Here is a 23,129-nt window from a genome sequence, read left to right on the forward strand (position 1 = left end):
TCAATAGTTGTGAAGTGTGATGAATAGAAAAAGTGAATAACTATGGTGTGAGATACAACGTATAGTAGCGATAGAATAACTTATCTCAGGTAGAATAACTTAATCTCAGGATCAATTATCATAGAATAACTTTGTTCCGACCAAACGACGGTGATGGTTCATAAACTTGGACCAACATTTCACTTAGAGCCGGTTTTCCTTGGAAGCACCAAACCAAACATGTCGATTAACTGAACTTATAATTAACAAAAGGAAAAGAACTTGTGAAAGACTTGACAAAATCTTCCATAACCCATTGAACAGCAAAAGTCATGATATCTAAGAGAGCCAATCACCGTAAACTATCACTTCATTGTAAGCTACATAAATAGAGTCAAAGATGTATATAGTCAACTGCAAAAGGAAACCTAGAAATTGCACCAAGTTGGTCTACATCCAATTTGATAGTAATATGAACTTCTCAGCTTTCGATCATGGGCTCGGGACCTGAGGATTCCGTCTGTGACTTGCTTGACTTACCAACACTATTGAAAAGAATGTCTTTAATAACCTGCAAACCAAGGATAAATACTTAGTGTCGAGACATTCCTATCCAGCAATGGAAATGTTCAGAGAATTAGAGCTAGATGAATGATGTGTGACTAAAATAAGAACAGAACAACATATACCTGCGACATTAAGCCATGAACTTGTTCGACAGTAATCTTAGCACTATCACGTGTAATCTTAGCAAGCTGAGATTCTTCCTGCAACTCAGAGGACCAACACATTTAGTATCACTATGCAACCTAAGTTTCATGATGCATGTTGCATTTTGCAATTTAATGAAGCATGCATAAGTAGAAAGGTAAAAAAGAAGTCAAAAGACTACTGAAAAATGAAGTCAGAGTCTGATAGCACTCGATGCACAGCCTGAAGTTTTAGGCCAAGGCTGTGTAACTACCACATAACCAAGCTCAATAGCACAAAAACAAATAGTAAGATGCATGAAGTGAAATAATATGGCACATCCCCACCTACTGCAGCAAATTACTGATTGCTTCACAATACATACTTGAAAAGGGTATTGCATTACAAGAAAGTGAAAGTCTCCACCCCTGAGTGCAGTATGGAGCCGTCCCGATTCCCGAGGACGCCATCATTCCATGTATTTATGGTAGCTCGGGATGATGAAAGAAAGGAGAAAGAACAAGTTGGTCATGCTACTTTATGAATTTTAGGGACTTCATCCCAAAGGAAGACAATCAAACAAGGCCCTTCACTAAGGGTAAAATTGTAATAGCAAGTATCTTCCTTTTTCTATTTAGTAAAAGTAGTACTTATTATCTTGAAAGGTAGATTATTATCAAACATAAAGACTATTACTCCTTAGAGATTTGAGTGTTTGCTTTAAGCTTTTGGTTGTGTTTAAGATTAGAAAGAAGGATTTCTTGGGAATATTCTAGTTCCCTAAAGTTCTTTCTAATTGGTTAGGTGTCTGATAGGATATTCAAAGGAGGTCATTTCTATATTGAATTGGTTGTCTTTGATTCATTTCTTGTGTCTACCCTTCTATCTTATTTTGTTTCTTTTACTTTCTTCTTGTTATTCTCAATTTTGTCTTTAGAATTGTATCAGCCCCGGTACCTCTATCAAGCTCATCCCTTTCTACAAGTGCATGTAACAGTCATAGAGAGAACAGTAATAGTGATGATAAACTACCAGACAATACGTTGTTGCCTAGTCATATTTTATCCTCTATTCTGTAACTTCCCAGCTAATTTTGGACAAAAAATGGTTACGTGCAAACTAAAATAGACTTTGGAAGTTGAGGAAAATGGTTGGTTCAATGCTTTCAGGATCCACTTTCCACGGTACAAATATCGCATGTGCAAAGGAAAATAGAGAGAACATTAAGATAGATTGAAATCACTGCCCAAGGCAGAGACTGATATACCAAATTCTAATCGTAAAGCTTATCCTCAAATTTCACTAGGTTAGTATTATGCCTTATATACCTAATTGCAATCACAAAGCTTATCCTCAAATTTCGCTAGGTAAGTTGCTTGCTAATATAATGCTATAGCTTTTGTTTTCCACTCATTTGCCTTTCACCGGTTTCTCATCACTTCTATGAGTCTGCTCCCCACCCCCCACCCCCAAACAAACCTCAAATCCCTAATGTGAGAATGAAAATACAGACACCTGTTCGTAATAAACAGAGAAATTCAATAATGATGCAGCTCACCTTTTCCACCTAGTTCTGCTTCACAGATCCAATATTTGGCAAGTGATTATTAGCCACTCTTAACCACAGAAGTAACAAACGTCTTTATTCCACAGGTCCACTACAATAGAGGACCAAAATATTCACAGGTAAAGATAGGATCATATTGGCACATTATCATGATGGACTAGTTTTCTATTTGGGGTGATACTCTAACACATTCACATGAGATAATGAGAAGGAAACTTCTCCGATGTCCACTATACCTTACTTTGATATCTTCTGTTTAAAGTAGTAAGAGAACTCTTCAAGTCCACTATACCTTACTTTGATATCTCTGTTTAAAGTAGTAAGAGAACTCTTCACTCATACTGTCTTGGCCATTTCTCCCTTTCTTGAGAGTTAAACTTCCACGTACACGCTGTTACTAAGAGTTGCAATAACCTAATCCATAACCGATCGACAGACCATATTTCCGCATTTGAATACAGAATGTATCCCTTTTTCTTCTGGTATTGCATTACTTTCTTCTAGTTGATCTTTATAAGCACGCATTAGGTGTTCCATTACTTAAATTTTAGCAACTCTCATCATTTAAAAAAAAAAAGGAATGAAAATGTAATTGGTGAATTGGAGGCAGATTTATATTTAGTACTCTTTGCACATCCATGCACACTTTAATTTTAAGCAGTTTCATGGCCCAGAAAAATATGATCAAGAGGCTGAGTATGCTATAAGCTACAAAGTTCCAACAGTAGTCACTCTGTAAGCACAAAATATTACCTGGGTTGATAATGTCGAAATAGGAACCACATGCCAAAAAGATACAAAGATAAATGGCTTCAACAAATCCAAAAGACTAAAGAACTGGCAAACTGATATTCCTTTTTTATGCCAGACTAATATTCTCAAAAACAAAGAAAGAGATAGACTTGTAAGTTAGAGTAAGAATTATCCAGGCCAAAAGAAAAACATGTAAAAGAAAATACCTCCTTCTTCCTTTGAGGGGGTGCCATTAAGGATGCATAACGTGAATTGGACAGCTGATTTTCAGCATGCTCCAACTTTTCAGCTGCATGATTTAATGGGATCAACTAATTTGAGGTGTTACAATATCATGTAAACTCATATGCAGGAATCAAATCATTATGATGATAAAAGAAAGTGCAAAATGTAGGCAATAATGATATTACCAAGATCAGATATCTGTCCAGCAACATAGTCTCCATTTCCAAGCAAAGGAGATGATGAAAGTGTGTTCACCCAATACTTGTTCCATAGTAGGTCCAAGAGATGGCAATCGAGAGAAGACTTAAAATATGTAATATCCAATGAATAATACTGCAAATCGAGAGAAAAGCTGGTGAGCTAACAGTCAGAGTGAAGCAGAGTTGAAGACCTAGATTTTAATATGTGTGTGAGTGCATGCGCTCATGCCAAAGAGGAGACCTGCTTGCAATGTACTCCAAAGTCTTCGATTTTGTTCAAAGGAATGGTCTGGTACTCCGAGATGGGGTCATCTGGAGGTTTATATCCTTCAGGATATGTTCGAAATGCACCAATCTCAACTTTTCCAGCAGAAACAGTTCTTGTTGGATCAATAACAACTGCAAGAAAGGGTTCCTGATATTGCTGGTTGAGCATTTGCGTAGATACATCAATGCCAGAGAGCCAGCATCCATAACCAGGATGGGAATGGTACCACCCAACCACATTTTCCAAACGACCAGCCTATACCAAAAAGTCTGAGTAAGAGAATGGTCAGAACAAACTGCAGTAACAAGCACACTCCAATTCAGGAACCGAACACAAAAATATGACATGGTCATTAGGTTTCGGGATCAAACTAGGTAATATTCTCTTCTTCACTGAAAAAACATCACAAATTCAAGCCAGCAGAATGAAATATCATAATGGGGTTCGTCTACAATCAAGGATAATAAGTTTTATATTATTGTCCTCTTCATATATGTCAATCAAAAAAGTTACAACAATAGTTGCAAGTCCCTATGGTCAAGTAAGCTAGAGCAGACTGCTAGGCAAACTAGTCAAAGCAAATTGGACCGTCACGCGAATGAGAACAAAACCTCAATCTCAAGCTAAATGGGATCTGCTATACGAACTTCACAATTCAGTTAGTTTCCATTTGAACCGGTAACATTCTAATACTTAGGGAGTAATTCTAAAACCCAAGGCATTTACCATATCAACCTACAGTTGTGCTCCATCTGAACCAGTTTGATTGCAATATTCAATAAATCCAACAAATTCATTCAAAATTGACTAGGTTTATTCTAAAGCTCACAGTATACTAGATACTCATAAAAAATTGATCTTTTTTTATAAACGCACTAACCTGCTTGTTGGTCTGTGAATATTCGACCATATATTCATACGCATCAGCTTGAGCATTAACCCTAGTTTCAGTGCCTTCAACGGGGAGGGCAAAAGCGTCCATTACAATGATGGCATCGCCGTCAGTCTTACCCTGCATGAGTCCCATGACCTCAATTGTACCTCCGGAACGCGCGTGAACAACCATCTTGAGAAGAGCAAGAGCAGAGATCTTCACACGCTTGAAGTAGTGAGGGTCACTCGCCCACGGCTTCTCCCGCTGAAACTTCGTCTGTGCCGCATCGTCGTAGTGGAATATAGCGTCCGACGCGGAGTTTTCCGGTTTCGACCCCGACGGCGCGTCGATTGTTACGATGTTGTTCTCTAACTCCCAGGTTTGCTGCGCCATCGCCGCCGACGATGCGTAAGAATTCAGAGCGTCCATTGTAACTTCAGAGAGAAGGGGCAATTGCAGAGCACTGCGCTACAATCTGAATTTATAAGTTAAAAATCGACCAAGGTTAATTAGAACAAATTTACTTGAATTAAGAAAAGATTAAATCAGACCTTATCATAGGATTTAATCTTAAATAATATTCCTTATATTTTCAAAGTAAATTACACATTTAACCTCTTTGTAACCTGCAAATTATGTACAAATATTAGTTTGTATATATTTGTATCCTAACGAGGGTAGGTCTATGAAGAAAAAAAATTGATCGAAGTTTGCTCTAAATATCTTTTCAAATTCAAACCAATTGAAAATTAGAAAAATATATATTAAATTTAAAATATCACTATTAAATCAAAAAAACAATATTTACTTATTTGTAAAATAACTAGATAGATATTTAATTATTATTAAACTAATAAATTAAATTTATCTTTGATACTTCAAGTATCCAATAAGTTGTAAATATTTTAAATATTAATGTTCCAGACGTTAAATATCTCTCAATATATTTGACGGTAGAAAACAAATATTATGATTCACTTTTTCAAAGTTTATTTTTATAATTTGTAGTTGAAGAATCTATTTATCGCATTATTTCAAAAATATTATTATTGCATTATATATTTCAAAATAATTCGACTTATTACAAAAAAAAAATCACAAATAAACTAGCAGTCTCTCTTTTTTTCAATTCTTACAAGTTTGACACTGCCTCTACCTGTTTCTAACTGTTTTGAAATGCATGGAAGAATTAAATTGAATTAATGCAACATTAATTTGTTATTAATACATTTCTCGTAACATTCAACACTTTTAATAACAGAATTAATTTATGGGAATAACAGTAGAACATTTATAAAAGGTTTTAGTTCAGTTGCACTCACTGCTATAATTAACTAGCTATATAGCTACAGGATTAATTAAGAAAAATAAGATAAAATTATATTAATAAAATTACACAAAATGCAGGTTATACTAATTTTTCTACTTTTTTTTGTTGGAATTTTAGTGAAATCAGTAAATTCAGAAAGATACACTGTTGGAGAAGGCTATGGCTGGCGTTCTGCTCCTTACCCTACTTACTATGAAGATTGGGGTAAAACTATCAAGTTAAAACCTGGAGATGAATTGGGTAAAATTCGATTTTATTTTACATAGATCGATTTAGTTCAGTGTTTTTATTCATCAAATTTTTCGTACCAATTTATTTTGTAGAGTTTAGATTCCAAAAGCCAGACGATTTGCTGCAGATTGCAAAATATGACTATTATGCATGCAGTTCCAACACTCCTTCCAGGCAGTATAACAATAGTCCAGCAACAGCATTCTTGTTGATACCTGGAGATTATTACTTCAAATCCAGCAACAATACAAATTGCATCAATGGCCAGAGGCTTTATGTAAATGTACCACCTCCAAATGAAGATAAAGATAAGGATAACCAGCCTGGTGTATTAAAGAATTAGACGATACGAATCTAAGATATCTAGAGTCAGTGAAATCAGAATTAAAGTAATCTTATATATGCGTAATCGTAATTCTTTCTTATGTTTTTGCATGGTTTGAGTCAGAGGCAATAAGTTCAGTTGAACTCACAAAACCTGTCATAGGCAAAAGAATGCTCAGATATATATATTACAGGAAATCTATTTTCCATGTGTATTACCAGAAATCTATTAAAACAAATAAAATTAATGAAGCAGCAATAGCTATAAATACATATCTGGGCTTAAGAAAGAAAACTAGGCTCTCTACTCTTCTGGCCAAAATTTCACATTCTTCCGTAAGTTTAACAGAAACAACCTTTCTATCCCATAAACGTACGGGGGATACGTCCACCACTCTCTTCAGACTCCACTTGTGGGAATATACTGGGTATGTTGTGGTTGTTCATCAGATTGTATCTCCAGCACGAACCATAGTATGTCTTTTCAGAGTGCAGCATTGGTGAACACCTGAAAATTTTCTTCGAGTCACAAATAGAACAAAAGGTCGTAAAATAACAAACATAAACATGACCTCATTTGATTCAGAAGTTTCAAAGTACAGTTACATGTAAGCATACCATACACATGAAATGAGTCTCTCTTTCAACGACGAAGAAACCGTTGTCCTTGCTAGATATCGTCACCAACTAAATCTAGCAAAGTCTCTACGTAATTGAGATCTTGAGCTATGCTCCAATCAATGCCTCGAGGCTTCAGAGGCTACTCCACACCCAACAACTCCTTCAGTTGTTCTTTACTACTGCATGTCCAGCAGACAACTATGCATTAGAAACAATAACGAGTACATGCAATAACACAGAAATCTATAAGGTGATTTGAGTTACTCTTCTTCGTTCATAATGCAAAAAAAAAATAAAAAAAATCCCTCCTTCTACTAAAACAAAAGGCAGACAGGATAAGTAAACTCGGACAAATTGAGCGAGATCACCTTCTTAAACAGAAATACTTGGTCTGCACTATAATATGTCATATTGGCTTTTACTTTCACTAGACAGGGGAGTGCACATAGCATGTTATAACTTGATAAGACTAAAATACAGCTGTGTCACGATTCGAAGCTACTAATGGAGACTGAAAAACTAGGTATAGCAAGCATAGAGGCAAAGTTCTTTCTCCTTGTGCCGAAACTAAAGATGATTCTTAATCATGTTTACTGAAGTTCAATTCAGAGGTTAAATGGATAAACATCTATTATACACTTATTCTAATACCATCTATACTCTGTCACACCATCAATTCACACTGAAGTTTGCCTACCGCTTAAGTTCATTTACCAATAATAACTTGAACTTATCCTGCCATAACATCAATTATATGAACCAAGCTGAAAAGGTCATATTTTGCTAATTGGTCATAGTTCTGCAATTTGGAAAACTTCCTTTATTTCTTTTAGGGCGAGAGAGGCAATTTTAGAGTTCTGGAACATTCTATAATCCTTTATTGACGGATATATATAAAGAAAAAAAAGATTAGCACAAAGAAATTTGAGGTTTGGCCACAGGATTAGACTACAATAACTGTTTGGTCATTGGACCTGTAGAGTAGACAATCTATATTTTTTTGGTCATAAGTAGAAGATTAGTTTAAAAATAAGCTTCTCTGAGTCGAGCAGCTTCCCTGCTCATGATATTTTACCTTCCATGTCAAAATAAATAACACTAGATAATGTGTAGAGGTAATAAGAAACCTGCAGCAGACTCAGAAGTACCTGTTTGCAAAAGAAGGAATTATCTCTTCAAGAGCATGGAGCATAATGGAATTAGTGGTCTCATCACAAGAACTTCGCCTGTTCTTGAGCACTGTAAATGAGTAAAACAGACAGTAATCACCACCCTTAAAACTACAAAATTTCATAACTTACTAAGGAATGGAAAACAATAGAACTGGTGTAGGGGTATATATATTTGTACAGGTTCATATTTCAAAAACTCTAAAAGAGAATTTTGAATTATGTCGAAGTGATAGCAAAATCACATTAAATCCGACACTTCCTTGACAAGCACTCTAGCTATCTCGAATCATTCATAACTTCGACCTTTTTAGGGTCTCAGCAATAAGAAAATAACTTGGAGAAATTTACAAACGCTTCCCTTTTAGAGATTACAAATGTTAGGATCCAGAATTTACCATATCACTGCATCAGTTTCTCACTCAAACAGAATTTTTTCAGATAATAAACAACCATTCTACCCCCTGAATGTTCACAACTGAACCACACATCATAAATGGATCATGGGCCTAAGTTGTTTGTTTACATTTCTGCCTTCATTTTCTCTTCCATTTCTCCTTTACAAGAGGTTTGTTGCTTAATCGATACTCATTCAGGTACAAGGTTCAGACCCCATATCTTACCCTCCCACACCAAAAAAGAAGATTGAAAAGAGGTAACAACAACTAGGTCTCAATTCTAAGCTAGTTCTGAGTATGCAAAAAAAAGAAACAAGAAAAAAAAAAAACTAACATCTCATTTCCTTTCTCATACCATAGAGACGCTAGTAGCAGCACAAGGAGAGTTTAGTGTTCAAGTACCTTCAAAAATTTTGGGATCTGAAGTGTTGCCTTGGAGATATGATACATCGTCCTCAGATAACTGTAACCCATCCATCTGAGCAAACTTATTTAAAATACAGCCGACAAGACTATAAGCAACCATACTTGTTTCATCAGAACCTTCCTGGATAAGAAGATACTGATTTCTACTCAAGTTTTGCCTGTGAAGTGATACGCTTTTTTCTTCTGAACACTTTGACGATGTAAATTTTGGTGGTGTACATCCCAAGTCCCCGACAGTTACTTTTTCCTCCATATCATTCCTGCCTGATACTTCATTAGGTGAGAAATGTGTAGCAAAACTATTTTGATCTCTGGTTGAAAAAGATGAGCATGAATCCCTTCCTTCTTGATAGCCTATGTTTCTTAAATGGATATCTTTACCACTCATACTCTTTGTGACTTCAGAAGCTTTTGATTCTAAGAATGATGAGGAATTGTCAAACCAATTGGAATAAATTGAATCTACTCCATCGGTATACATTGACTCAATCTTGACGCTCAACTTGTGTTTGGATGAAAGCAGAGAGGATAAACCATCATCTCGACTAGCAGTGATTGGTGACTGAAAATCACTTTGGTTTATCTCGCCGACACTTTCTGCTTGGCTGTATGAGACATTAGGATCTGACTTGCAATTCTGAGGAAGATCAGAAAGATATTCATCTTCATCACCACCTTCATAATAACTATCCTCTGCATTCTCCACGTAAGCATTTGCAAAATCTTCACTGACATCACATTCAATGAGAGAATCCCAAACAATCTGTTTTATCTGAGCACTAATAGTCAGCACACATTCTACTTCTTCCTCTACCTCCTTGTTTGAGTAGGTTTTGCTATATTCATGCCTATATTTTTTGTTAATTATTGCTAGACTTTCTATTAAACTTTCAGGGGTAGACTCCAAGTCGCTGCATTCAAGAAGATATTCAGTCAACAGTTTCTTCACGTTCACACGCAAACGAACACTTTCTCTGGCAGCTTTATTATTAGAATCCATCACAAGAGGCAAATTTCCCAGCTCTGCAAAACTCACTTTGGTTTTATCATCTAGAATACTGATTGCTTTTGCTATATCATTCTGCAATGCTTCTACATCTGGTGAAAGTTTCCGGAAAAAACTCGGAGAGAGACAATAATCAAGTTCTGGTTTTAGCATTAAGGCTGCTATGGACAAAGCCTTAGCCAGGGGTTCTGGTGGTTCATCCCCTTCTTCGTAGTCCGATAACATTCTTAATGAAGTCCTCCTGATTTGTTCAACTAAACTTCCAATACTCCAACATATTCGAGGAGGCTGCAGTAAAGGGATGTAACCTGTGACATCCCTCAGATTCCTATGCATTTTACTCAAAGTAAGAAGAGACAACTCTTCAAGTCTATCCAGAACATAAATAGCAGAACTGCGAAAGGATTCTGAGGTAGAACAAGAAGCCCCATGATTAACACGAAAGTTTTGAGGATCTTTGAGGAGTTGAGAAATTATTTTAATTCGACTTTGACTGGAATCATCATGCTTATGGAGAATTTTGGGAAGAAACTGCTTGATTATCCTTTTCATTTGCCAATTGGTTTTCTCAAAAGAAATCGAGCATCCAGTTACAGTCTCAGCAATACAGCATAACCCCTTGTTGTTCATCTTATCAAGCATGGAATATATGCCTCTCAAATTCTCAGTTGAATCAAAGAGCAATGTTGCTGGTCCACCATGATATGTCCTTTCACCCTTATGCACTCCAAATGCCTTTGCAACAGAAGTTCGAATATTCTCATAATATAACTGGAATTAAGGCACAAAGAAGGTATCTCAGCTTAGCGGGGAAAACCCTTTGGAATTTAGTTTGACAACAACAGATAATGTTCAATACAAACAAAGAACAGGTTTCTCTGAAACAGGGAGTGAATGATATCCTTTGGTTCAGAAAATACACGTGTGCAGTATCATTTGGATTTTAAAAAAAAAAGCAAAAAAAAAATACAGTCGGGAATATTTTAACAATTTTGAGTTGTAGCATGTCATTACATTAGCAAGCATTGAAGGGAACACTTACATCATCTTCTCTAAGCAATGATTCAGGTAAACTCCTGCAGATACAGACAACAGAGTCAAGGTTTAGTTTGAAGTGCAAACCATTACTTGAAAACAACATAGAATATATGCCAATTCATTATGAATCCAGATAACAATATGCACAAACAAGTTATCAAGAAAGCAAACTTCTAATAAGTATGTAGATAGAATATCGGAAAACAACTTTCATCAAGAAAGCACAACGCTTTAAAAGAGCCAATTCAAGGAGATAAATTTGCTGCTGCATCTTCAAAAGTAATGGAGAGCACTGCTGTGTAGTCAGTGCGGCTCATAGTTCTGTATATCAAAAGAAGTGCCAAGTGCACCATCTCTACAACATTTAACATTGTATAAGCCTGAATAGATGTGTGCATCAAGTCTAAATACTTCTAAGTTTGTTTGTTCCCTAACTTGGCCAAAGCTTACAGAAGAAGAATTTTGACAGACAACACATTCAAGTACCACTACATTCATATGTAATAGTCAATTTTTTTCGTAAATACTTCAGCAACACAAAAGCAGTGCAACCGCTAAAATGCCTTTTCTAGGGAGAGATAAATTCACTAACCAGGACAACACTTATACAACAGAAACAAAAGGAAGAGTTTGAGTGTGTATATATATGAATTAAAGGAGAAAGGAAATTCTCACATATCACCGGGAGGTTTGAGTCTGTCCATCTTTTTTTGCTCTCTTTCGGACAAATCCAAGTCCATTAACCACCTGCAAAATTAGTTTCACATGCCTAAGCAATACTGAATATTATCCCCACAAACACTTTATATTGCATTACTGATACAAAAAAAATTGCTCCCTCCATCCCTCCATCATATTTTATATGATACTTTACCACTTTAGAACATCCTAAAATGTTTGAGACTCTCTACACAATTTTCACAAATCTAAACAATATACAAAAATAAAATTCATCAAATTATTCAAAACTTTTTGCCAAAATAAATTTAATCGGGTAATTTTGTGCACGTATTTACATAAATTATACATATTTTACATTTTATATCAAAGTACATACCTACTCAAACCCAATCAATACAAAAAATATTATGAAACCACTCAACCGATAGAGTATTAAACAAAGAAAGCAACTATCAAATTGGAAAGTATCATCAATGTAGTGCTAAAACTAAATGATGAAAATTCGATTGTAGTTTAAAATAAACTGATATCAGAGAAAATAAAAAAACTTACCTTCTCTTGAGCCGAAGTTCTTTATCTTGCTTCTTCAATTGAGAAGCCAAATCTTTACAATCCTCCCTGTAGGATTCCATATTATCCTATTCCTTTACAATACAAAAAACAGTTCTATAATTCCCTTCAACAAAAAAAAAAACACCTCAACAAGCATTCACTCAAATTAGTTCCGCAGCAGACAAAAATGGAGGAACTCTGGGAAGAAACCAAAATTAGTTAGTCTCTGAATCAACGGCGGCACAACCCTACCGCCAAGGGGGCTCAAAATTACAAAGAATAAAAAAAAATCAGTTCGCAGCACACAGAGATACATGACATAAACAAAAAGAGAGCACCGTTGAAAGAAACAAAGTACCCTAGAATATTAAAAAATTAGTATGTAGTAGTTGTTATTATTAATTAAAACTTATATAAACATAAAATAAATTATAAAGTTTATTGTACAAAAATAAAAAATAAATTTTTAAATGAAATCTAACCAAGCTTAAGGAATATACTAATTAACTAAGGGAAATTAAAAGGATAAACATACACCTAAACTATTGTAAACGGTATGCTCATATCATCTGTCATACTTTGGGGATATATGTGCTTGTATCGTCCAAAAACTAGGGCAGACATGTTCTTCACTTTAACGAAAGACTAAATATGGACATATGGCGTAATCTTATTCGTGAAACTGATATTCAAGGACCATCTATTTTTAGTAAGAACGATATATAAACAGAAACAAATGGAGTATTATTCACATACTTTAAAATTTTTATTATTGATGTAATTGGTAATTAGTTATACACAATTAAATTTATAGCTACTTTTTTATTTTTTTAATTTGTCTAGTTCACTTATATTGGTTTTGTAAGATTGTCTTCAAATTTTTAAGATAATTTATTAAACATTTCAAGCTGAAACTAATTAGATTATCAAATAATTATATCTAAAAATATATTATATTAAATTTGAATGTCTTTTAAAGTAACAATCTGTTGGTTTTTGTAATTAAAATTATTATGAAATAATATATAAGTAAAAAGAATTTCTTTAATTGTTATATTCAATGAAGTGAAGTCTTGAAATTATTTCAAAACACTTTTAGAACAATTTTGATAGTTTATTTAATAATTAACTATATTGAAAAAGTTTTTAAAAGTATAATCAATAATAGAGACTTAAACATTTGTATTGTTATATAACGTTCAATAATTTATATAATATATATATATATTCTCATCTTACAAACTATTATAAAAAAAGTTATATACCGTCAACTGAAAAAAAAAATTATTAAATCATAATAAATTATCATCTATTTTTAGAATTTATTAGAACAAAATATATTATAAAAAAAACAAATAAACATAAGAGTTTTTCTAAATTTTGGTTTTAAATAATCAATTCTATTAAGCCACATAACAATTTGCAAGCACATCTATTAGTAACCCAAATTATGGTTACAATTACAACTTTGTAAAACTACACTATTATAACTCAAAATTCACTAAAGTTTGTAGGAATATTAAAGAAATATAATATCATATTTGAACCTCGACAAACATAGACCTATGACTATGCAGCAAAAAATAAAAGAATAGTCTTACAGAAAAGTTGGAAATAATTAGAGGATATATTAAATTCGAACATGGAATTATCTATTTTTTGTTGATCAAATATTTAGAAGTAACTTTGAATTTGGGCCAAAATTGTTCCTTCCCTGCTTTACATTTTATGTGCGGTGTAAAGTAGAAAGCTACACTTTATATGCAGGGTAGAGTAGAAAGATGAGCTTTCCCTCGTGTATCTCCATTCAAAAAGAACACAGAGAAAAGAAAGAACATTATTTTGTAAATTCTTATTGTCGGGTCCGATTATATAATGGTACAAAACTAAATCGAGTGGGTTGGTTGAAAGGTAAGGATAACATGATTGATCGATTGGTTAGAAGATAAGGATAGCACGATCAAATCTTTCAGATTGTGCTAGAGCTACTTGAATTAGCCCGCTGAACATCATTTGAATGGGTTCAGATCCTTTGCATGATTTCATACATGATTAATGAAAAAAACATGTATGATATGATATAAAGTATTGATGATCTTTCATAACGCAAAAAATAACTTTGTGATTTAATTCTTTTCTTCCACTTAATCACTTCAAAAGAATCTTTTCTCTAGTCATTTAGAGTCTCAAAAAGCTCATTTCAACTACTCAAATCCAATAAGGTGGTGGCTGGATCAAGAGCGGCTCAACCCCAAACTAAATAAAGTACGTAGTGATGAGAATCATCCAAATAACAAAAAAAAAGTTAAATCAATTCACAGCCGACAAAAATAAAAGGGGGATTCGACCACTCAAATCATGTAAAATACTTTGCAAGTTCTGAATATTTTTTTAGAATATTTTCTAATGTTTTAGTAGAAAAATATATATTTAATTGAAAATAGGTTATTTCCTATCAAATAGACAAATATTAAAATGAAATATCTATGTAAACTGAGAGAGATCTACTAAGTGTGGGAGAGGAAGTTGTAGTTTTTAGATAAAATTAAAAGAGAAAATGATTTTCACCAACTTATTTATGATGCTTTAATAAATTTATTCCAATTTTATGTCATGCTTCAAAGATAATTAAAGGTATCCTTCTATACAAAGTCATTTTTGATAGGAAGCTTTTATTTTTCAAAGTAAACTTTTTTAACAAGAATTTGAATTAATCAAACCTCATAATATGTACCAGCTAGCAGATGACAATAATAATAAAATAAAAAAGTCACACTTCACGAAATAGATCGCCAACTGATCATGGTTGAGCACAACTGGTCACGGCTAGCACTCCTTTGGGATCGAAGTCATTATGTTGTCATGACACTTTAATTACGAAGTTTATTGTTGATCAATAATATTATGAACCAAATGGGAGATCGAGACTCATTCAAAAGATTAGTCAATTATTTAACCAATAAACTCAATAGTATTTCTCTTCTTAGCATTACGAGACAATTGACGCATAACAAACATTTAGTTATACCAAATTAACAACATGAACATGTATAAGCTTAAAGGAGTTAAATGAGTATCATTTCATTTTAATGACACTTTACAAATGACCATAATATAGTCTATAAATCTCAAATTCTCAATTCACATCAAAGAATCCTTCATAAACCTTGGAATCCTAAATTCCAAACATTTTCATATCCCTCTCCTTTTCTCCCCTCTATATTTTTTCTTTTAACGTAACGGGAACGCAGATCTTTATCCCTATCTTTCTGATAGACTCTGGTCTCAAATACTCTTTATCAAATAATCATTGATATTGAACCCAACGGGGACAAAAAGCTTCTCACGTTCCCACCTAACACGATCCGCTTTATATAAATAAGGAAAATTTGTAACACTCCAAAAACATTTTGTACATTTGGATCTCACATTATAAGCCCAAAAGAATCCATGGGTACGAGGATTAATGTACAAATAACACCATCTCATAGGGAAAGCAATTTGTGAGATGTTAAATTTGTAATTATCACCTGGAGATAGCTTTGTTAAGGCATTAATTGTATCGAAATCTCTGCACATGTAATAGATTGAGAAATTGTTGTCGTTGGCTAATGTTACCTCAATTGTGGGAAACATTTTATTTACGAAACTTGTTTGTTGTTCAGCAGCATCTGAATATTGAGGTGAAGAAAGAAATATTATTAAAACAATTACGAAGAAAAAAGGACAACAATTTGTCATGTTTATTGCCATGATTATGGATTTTTTTAAAAAAAATAATCATGGCAATTGTTTAGGTTAATTTTGGATTAAGGGATTATAAGGGTTTGTGATTATGGAAATTAATGGTTTTCCTATGTTTTCGGAATTTGAGGAAAGATATTTTTAGAGGGGTGAGTTTGTGAAAAATAAGAAAAAAGAAAAAGAAAGAAAATCTATAAAAAGAAATAGGTTGAACCTAAAATTACCTTTTCCTTTTCTTATGTATTCGTATTGGATTTGATTGATTTAAATTGGGAAATTTTCACATAAAGCTACTTAAAAATAATTGATTTAAATTTGCATCATGTAAGCTTATTTAAGAGGAAAACATTCCTAATATACTTTATTTTTTCCATATGAGCTCAAAACCAATATCTCTCATTAAGAGTGAAGGGGTCGGATACATCTTACCTTAACTCTTTTGGTGATCCGTAATTAATTACTTATTTAAAAAGAGAGTCTCTTTTAATGGAAAAATACCATTCTTGATGTTTTTAATTCTTTTGCTTAAGAAATATGTTGTATTTGGATATTTTTAAATATATTTATATGGAATGACAATATAATTTTAACATTGCATAATTTAATCGATCAATAATTCTGAAAAATTGCAAATATTCATACAGAGGATCAAAAGACAAAAGTGGACGGTACATTTACAAAAAATTTAAAGTTAAATATACTTAATGAAATACTAAAAAAAAAAGATAACTAAAATTTACGTAGGAACTAAAAGTACTATATATAAACCCCTCTTTTGATTTTTACATTCCCTGTTTTGCAATTAGAAATGTTTTTAAAAGGAAAGGTTAAATCCCAAATTTTCCTTTATATCCTCTAGTTAGGAATAATTCAAATAATTATAGGTTAGTGCTAATCCCAATTATTTAGTATAGTAATAGATACCATTAACAAATAGGCAAGAACTTATCTTCACTGATCCATGATATAAACAAAAAGTTAAAGCCAAATCTTGATCAGCCTAAATTTCATCCTCTAAGCTTTTCTTCTTCTAATTACTTTAGCTATATTAATACCACTATACAAGTGGTCATCATTTTTAGTGAAAATGAACACTATTGGATAAGCACCATGTATATGTACTATATAATTATTAGCTTACTCATATATATAAATTAATCGTGTAAAGAAAATTTATATTATCAGGTCATTTTTTTATCTATGGTACCATATAATTATTTACTTTGTCTCAATATTACAAATCATACTTATTTCTGTCATTTTTCTCTTATAACATGAAGTAGATTAAATCATGAATAATCACGTAACAAATTTTACAATTCACAAGGAAGAAAAGCACTTGTTGGTGGACACACTTCTCTTTTCTTTTTCTTTTATATTTTTCAATTAGTGTCTGATTAAATTCAAATTTTTACATTGTCAAATCCATTTTAAAAGACAGCATTTCTAATATGATTTTTTATTATTTCTAAGAGTTCGAACTTTGAGATATTTAGCTAAGCGTGGAGGACTAGTAATTTCATAGTGATGTAGCTTAAAGTTTATTAGTATTTTATTGTTTTCTCCTTTTTATCATGGCTTATGGATAATCCACTATATATTGGCTTTTAACTTAATTATTTTTTCTAGTTGGTAACAAAAATGCATGCATCTCTAAAAGATACTACTGTCTTTGTCCCGTTTTATGAAAGAGTTTAACTCGATTTAGAGTTTAAGAAAAAAATAAAAAATTTAAAAATTGTGATTCAAAATAAATGATAGAAATTTGTATGGTTATAAATTATTTCATTAATACTGAAATATATATTTTATAATCAAATTATTACTTAATATAGAAATGTATCATTCTTTTAAAAATTGACTTTAAAAAAAGTAAGTTATATAAATTGAGACAAGACAAAAAGTAATAGAGTAGTTGTTTTTTCAACATTAACCACTATTTTCTCTTGTTAGCTAATAATGCAAGCAGCTGCAATATCATTGTCTTGTCCAAATAATCTAGAAAAAAAGTTACTCTCTATGTTTCACGAATAACGATCTAATTTGATTTAACACGGAATTTAAAAAATAAAGAAGATTTTTGATCATGTGATCTTAAATTATAGTTATGTCAAATCTATAAAATTAGCCTTTAATCTTATGACCTTAACATGCCATGTGGAGATATTACAAAAAAAAAAGAGATCATTTTTTAAAAACAGATTAAAAAGGAAAGAAAGTCATTCTTTTTTAAACGGAGTAAGTACAAAATAAGACTGATTTATCTCTAGTTAAATTGGCCATTTGCATGAAAAAGAGACTTCTACTTGTGTATAGTATACATTATTTCAAGAACTTTAACATTATTTAAGTGTAACTTGATATCACAATGTCTGGGATTTTCACATTATAAATAAGGAATAAGATAAAAATATCTCAAGCAACACTAATATAATTCAAGTCTTCCAAAAAAAAAAAATGGCTACTTCACATTGGTTTATGTTTTTCTTGTTAAGTGTCTTGTCTTCTACTTGTAATTCTGTACCATTTGTGGGTTCTAATCAACTCAAGTTTTGGAAAGAAAATGTTGTCAATGAAATGCCTCCATCTCTTGTTTCTAAATTATCTCCAATGAACATGATTAACTCTCAATATTACACTTCATTAGTGTCCAAAAAGGCATTTTCTTTTGATACTCAAAGTTGTTTGCTTGCTGATATATTTTGCACTTCTGAGACTAATGCCCACACATCCAAAATCACCAATCTAGATTCTAAGATATTCTACACAACCAGAACCCCTGATCAAGCTAAATTCTATGCTAAACTCCCAAATCAAGCCAAAGTTTATCCCTCCAAAATTCCTAATCAAGCTAAGGTCTACACAACCAAAATCCCCAATCTAGATTCTAAGATATTCTACGCGACCAGCACACCTGATCAAGCCAAGGTCTATCCAGCTAATCTTCCCGAACAAGCTAAGGTCTATACATCAAAAATATATGCAACTTCACACTCTCATAGTCATCATCTTGGAGAAGTCTCTTTCTTCAGAGTCTCTACCCTCAAACCTGGAAACACAGTCCATCTAGACAACTTAGTGAACCCGTTCCCTCATCGCTCATTTCTTCCATCACAAATTGCCTCAAAGATCTCCATTAACTCAAACCATCTCCAACACTTATTCCCTCAAACTTTCACTTCACCATACACAAAAGATACCACAAAAACTACCATCCTCAATTGCAATGCACCTACTCTAAAAGGAGAAGTTAAAACATGCGCGAAATCCTTAGAAGAAATGATAGAGTTCTCAAAGAGTACCTTGAAAAAAAATCACCTAATTTCATTGACAACAGAAAGCATACAAGGGTCAGGACAGAAACTAAAAATTGAGAAATTTCATAAAATCAATTCCCAAAGGAGTGTCTCATGCCATGAGATATTCCTTCCTTTTGCTACATACTTTTGTCATTTGCTATCTTCAACTAATATTTACGCGGTGGAGCTAGTTGATTTAAACACTAATGTTCATGTTAATAAAGCTATGGTTGTTTGTCATATGGATACTTCCTCATGGCCAGCTGATCATCCAGTTTTCAAAAAATTGAATTTTTCACCTGGAAAAGGAGAGGTTTGTCATTGGATGTCACAAGCTGATCTTGTTTGGGTTGGAGATGATGCACATGCATAAAAAAAAATTAAAAAAAGAGTCTACTTATGCATTTTAATTAAGCTTTGAGTGTAATTGTAAAAATGGATTGTCTTTTTTCTTGTTTCTCTGTTCTAGGAATAGTAAGGTATTGTAATTATGGGGAAAAAAAAAGTCCAAATCCTTACTTTCCCTTTCTTGTGTGAAGTGTGTATTGTGATGGTTTTTATTAGAAAATGATATTCCCTTTGGTCTTTTTATGTGTATTTTAATAACTTTCAGTTAATACTCCTATTCTGCTCGGATTTGAGTACGGGTGTCGATCAAGAGATCGAATTCTTTATAATCTAGTTTTTAAGATTCAGGAATATGAACATCGGTGTGGGTACTCATCTATATCTAAAAATAGAGTTATAAAACTAAATTGTGAGATATTTTGTGGAGAACTTGAGGAGAATCCCGCGAGGAGATTAGAGAAAAAAGAGTGACATGGAAATTTTTATATAAAAGGTATCTCATTTTCTTCAATTTCATCTTAGCTTTTGTATTGATTACAGAAAATATTGAAACTGTTTAGACTTTTGCCCCCATTGATTTTGGTCAAAGTACCCAAAATTGATTGACCAAATTAAACACAGATCTCACACCTACACCCATGTTGTGTCGACACGGGTGCGACACAATCCAAGCAACTTAGCTGCTATTACATTTAAGTTTTCTGCAAAAGCAATACAATAAAAAATTATTTGATATTTATTATATTTTGATATATCATATTAGAGGCAATGGTGGATCTACATGGAGTTGAAAGTGTTTATCCGAACTCTTGAATCGAAAAATTATACAATGATATAGAATCAAATGTATATTTTATGTCCATATATTCAATATTGAACCCCTCAACACAAGTAAGGGCTTGGGCCGTTATAGGGGTTCAGAAACTAGTAGGCGCGTGGATTCAGATATGGCTAGCAACATTTTTCAATGTTTTAGCTTGAAATTTGCTACAAACTATTTGTCAGCACTATTTAACATGTTATCTTAACCTCTCAATAAAAATCCGAACTCCGCCACCCTCTTAAAGAAAAAAAGATATTTCGAGGGACATGATACTCAATTTTCTCTTGTCGATAATCTTATAACCTCATATAAAAATGCCTAAATAAGCTAAACTTCACACGTATGAAGTTATTTTAAAGTGTTTAAAGTGCAAGAAATTGAAATTTTGGCTATATTTTAAATACTCGCCCGGATATGGATATCCTATTATGGGCCGGATAAGGGTGTATCTGACCCATGAGAAATTCGGGTAAAACTTCTGATAGCACCAAAATATCTGAAGCAGGGAGAAGAAGCACAAAATTGACTTACAGCTATGGGGCTCTCAGCTTCTAAGAGAGTTAGCAATTCACTCCAAAATTCATCCGAATTCAACTCGGCATGTGATTCAGTCTATGATGATTGTCTCTCCCTATCACAGCACGCTTTCGCCGGAGTGAAACCCTACCAGCTTTTCTCCGCCGTGGAACGCCTGCACGCTTCTCTCTCTCCCTCCGTCCCTCTCATAAACAATTGGGTTAAATCGCCTCCGACCCGATTACAGGTCGATAAGGCCTTCAAAATCGTGTCAACGCGCCGATCCGGCGAAAAGGAGAGTGAAATTGTGCTTGGGAACAAGGAATTCAAGGAGTTCTCAGTGGAGGTATTTTCGGACGCTGTCGTTTCGTGTGCAGGGAAAGAGCTTCTAAAGCGGGTTCCGCTTGGTGCTTTGGGGATTGCTGGCGTTGGTGCGGTGGTGAAGCCTGGGAAAGAATTAATTGCGGCGGCGATTGGTGCTTACGCGCTCGGTGTTGCAACTTCGGTATACGTCAGCTTGGCTTAAACGTATGCTTTTTTTTTTAATTACAAAAATGGATAAAAGTTTTTTACAAGTTTGGTTAATCCAAAAAGTACAAATTAGTCATGTTTTAAATTATTGTAACCCCTAATAAGAGACTGAAAGCAAGTAGAATAATTGTAATTAGATGATTAACAGTCTTTATCTACATTTATATAATTTGTATAAATTATTTTTCTAAAAAAAAAAAAAAAAACAGATTTGCTAAAGTGTTTGCTTAACATTGCCACGTAGTGTCATGTTTTTAATTTTTACTCTCATTTGTTGATTCATAGCTCTGGTATTTAGGGCTATTCAAAATCAAATTAAAATTGATAATTTGAAACCAAAATAAATATTGGTTTAGCGGATCTTCTTGATAAGGCTTTGACTATTTTAGTATTGATAATCAAATTAAAATTGATAATTTGAAACCAAAAAAAAATATTGGTTTAGCGGATCTTCTTGATAAGGCTTTGACTATTTTAGTATTGACTTATCGGTGCTTAACGAGTTAATTGATAATTTAATAGCAAATTAATAAATTATAGTTTAATTATTTGGTATATAAAGTTCTTAACTTAAAATTTAATTTCATAACTTTTATTTTTGGTTGTTGCAAACTTTCGATTATTGCACAATGTCAATGTTTATTTTGAGCAAAATTTAATATATGTACTCATGTGCATGGCTATTTGGTTTGTCATCTTGTTTTTAAGAAATTTCAAGATTTTTTTTAGTGTTATAGCGATTCACTCAATAACGATCAATAATAACACCGATAATGAATAAGTATGTATCTTAATGATTTTGACATATATAAATTGATAATCAAGAAGTTATACCGATAAACACTAAAAAAAAAAAATCAAACCTATCGCTACACATATCCATAGTAATGCATGATAGTGACCATAAATTAGTTGAGTTTACCTTACTTGCGCTTAAATATCTCTTTATTTTGATACGTATATATCGATATTTATATGATAGTAAATCCAATTATCTATTTTATAGTATGTAGTTGAGATTAGAGGGCTATACATCATTTTCTCTAAATATCGAACGATTGAATTTGTATCGTCTTTTTTTCATCCCAATTTAACACGTGAAATCAAAGGAGGGGTTAGAAGGATCTGGATTAATAATGCAAAAGATAATATATAGTGTGTTGGGATAATTTAGAACCACATAAATTGGATCATCTGGACCATGAAAAACAATAATTCAAGAATGATCTTGATCGTTTATAGCCAATGTACTAAGTATGAAAAACACCAATATTGAAAGTGAAAGTGACACTTTAATGCACCAATCTCAATTCTTCACTTGTCACCCCACAAAAACAACAATAATTTGAACTCCCAACCTCCCAATTTATTGTTGTGTTAAAGTTGATGTGAATAAAAAAATAAAGAAAAAAAATAAATGGTACATAAAAATTAAATTTTATAATTTTATCGATTATGAATTTATAATATGTATATCAATTTTGAAATAACAATATTATATTTCGAACAGACATTTTTCACGAACTCCAAATTGCG

The 23,129-nt window shown here is 32.8% G+C and overlaps 5 protein-coding genes across 7 annotated transcripts; 3 read left to right on the forward strand and 2 right to left on the reverse strand.

The window, feature by feature from the left end:
- Positions 1–193: 193 nt before the first annotated feature.
- Positions 194–5,130, reverse strand: LOC107023832 (COP9 signalosome complex subunit 5a-like). 2 transcript variants are annotated; one of them, XR_003578996.1, is made up of 7 exons: positions 5,108–5,130; positions 4,563–5,019; positions 3,656–3,951; positions 3,400–3,547; positions 3,196–3,278; positions 669–746; positions 194–550 (listed from the first exon to the last, which is right to left on the reverse strand). XR_003578996.1 is itself a non-coding variant. In XM_015224646.2 (7 exons), the coding sequence occupies exons 1-7, from the start codon at positions 5,113–5,115 to the stop codon at positions 461–463; spliced, it is 1,146 nt and encodes a 381-aa protein (XP_015080132.2). In that variant the 5' UTR covers positions 5,116–5,130; the 3' UTR covers positions 194–460. The 2 variants fall into 2 exon arrangements, 1 of the variants encoding a protein (XP_015080132.2); XM_015224646.2 differs by having other exon boundaries at positions 3,656–3,937.
- Positions 5,131–5,957: 827 nt separating this feature from the next.
- LOC107022476 (mavicyanin-like) lies at positions 5,958–6,480 on the forward strand. The gene is made up of 2 exons (XM_015223077.2): positions 5,958–6,126; positions 6,210–6,480. Exons 1-2 carry the CDS (start codon positions 5,958–5,960, stop codon positions 6,458–6,460), a joined length of 420 nt encoding a protein of 139 aa, XP_015078563.1. The 3' UTR covers positions 6,461–6,480.
- Positions 6,481–6,601: 121 nt separating this feature from the next.
- LOC107021458 lies at positions 6,602–12,699 on the reverse strand. 2 transcript variants are annotated; one of them, XM_015222125.2, is made up of 7 exons: positions 12,333–12,699; positions 11,775–11,846; positions 11,104–11,137; positions 9,032–10,832; positions 8,211–8,301; positions 7,060–7,241; positions 6,602–6,949 (listed from the first exon to the last, which is right to left on the reverse strand). In XM_015222125.2, the coding sequence occupies exons 1-6, from the start codon at positions 12,410–12,412 to the stop codon at positions 7,202–7,204; spliced, it is 2,118 nt and encodes a 705-aa protein (XP_015077611.1). In that variant the 5' UTR covers positions 12,413–12,699; the 3' UTR covers positions 6,602–6,949; positions 7,060–7,201. The 2 variants fall into 2 exon arrangements, with proteins under 2 accessions (XP_015077611.1, XP_027773909.1); XM_027918108.1 differs by having other exon boundaries at positions 6,602–6,960; positions 12,333–12,624.
- A 5,787-nt stretch (positions 12,700–18,486) lies between these two features.
- LOC107021844 (BURP domain-containing protein 16-like) lies at positions 18,487–19,972 on the forward strand. The gene has a single exon (XM_015222563.2). The coding sequence runs from the start codon at positions 18,534–18,536 to the stop codon at positions 19,746–19,748; it is 1,215 nt and encodes a 404-aa protein (XP_015078049.1). The 5' UTR covers positions 18,487–18,533; the 3' UTR covers positions 19,749–19,972.
- An 840-nt stretch (positions 19,973–20,812) lies between these two features.
- LOC107023082 lies at positions 20,813–21,757 on the forward strand. The gene has a single exon (XM_015223629.2). It carries the CDS (start codon positions 21,082–21,084, stop codon positions 21,586–21,588), a length of 507 nt encoding a protein of 168 aa, XP_015079115.1. The 5' UTR covers positions 20,813–21,081; the 3' UTR covers positions 21,589–21,757.
- Positions 21,758–23,129: the final 1,372 nt, after the last annotated feature.

The sequence above is a fragment of the Solanum pennellii genome, chromosome 6, assembly GCF_001406875.1.
Source record: "Solanum pennellii chromosome 6, SPENNV200".
NCBI classification, from domain to species: Eukaryota; Viridiplantae; Streptophyta; class Magnoliopsida; order Solanales; family Solanaceae; genus Solanum; species Solanum pennellii.

Excerpts from the sequence above, each read along its gene's own strand:
- LOC107023082 (XM_015223629.2), top strand. The coding sequence starts at position 21,082 with ATGGGGCTCTCAGCTTCTAAGAGAGTTAGCAATTCACTCCAAAATTCA.
- LOC107021458 (XM_015222125.2), bottom strand. The coding sequence starts at position 12,412 with ATGGAATCCTACAGGGAGGATTGTAAAGATTTGGCTTCTCAATTGAAG. Across the intron at positions 10,833-11,103 it reads CATTGCTTAGAGAAGATGAT|TTATATTATGAGAATATTCG; the intron begins GTAAGTGTTCCC and ends CCTTAATTCCAG. Across the intron at positions 8,302-9,031 it reads AGATCCCAAAATTTTTGAAG|TGCTCAAGAACAGGCGAAGT; the intron begins GTACTTGAACAC and ends ACTCATTTACAG.
- LOC107023832 (XM_015224646.2), bottom strand. Across the intron at positions 3,279-3,399 it reads TGGACAGATATCTGATCTTG|CTGAAAAGTTGGAGCATGCT; the intron begins GTAATATCATTA and ends TAAATCATGCAG. Across the intron at positions 747-3,195 it reads CCCCTCAAAGGAAGAAGGAG|GAAGAATCTCAGCTTGCTAA; the intron begins GTATTTTCTTTT and ends TCTGAGTTGCAG.
- LOC107021844 (XM_015222563.2), top strand. The coding sequence starts at position 18,534 with ATGGCTACTTCACATTGGTTTATGTTTTTCTTGTTAAGTGTCTTGTCT.
- LOC107022476 (XM_015223077.2), top strand. The coding sequence starts at position 5,958 with ATGCAGGTTATACTAATTTTTCTACTTTTTTTTGTTGGAATTTTAGTG. Across the intron at positions 6,127-6,209 it reads AAAACCTGGAGATGAATTGG|AGTTTAGATTCCAAAAGCCA; the intron begins GTAAAATTCGAT and ends TTTATTTTGTAG.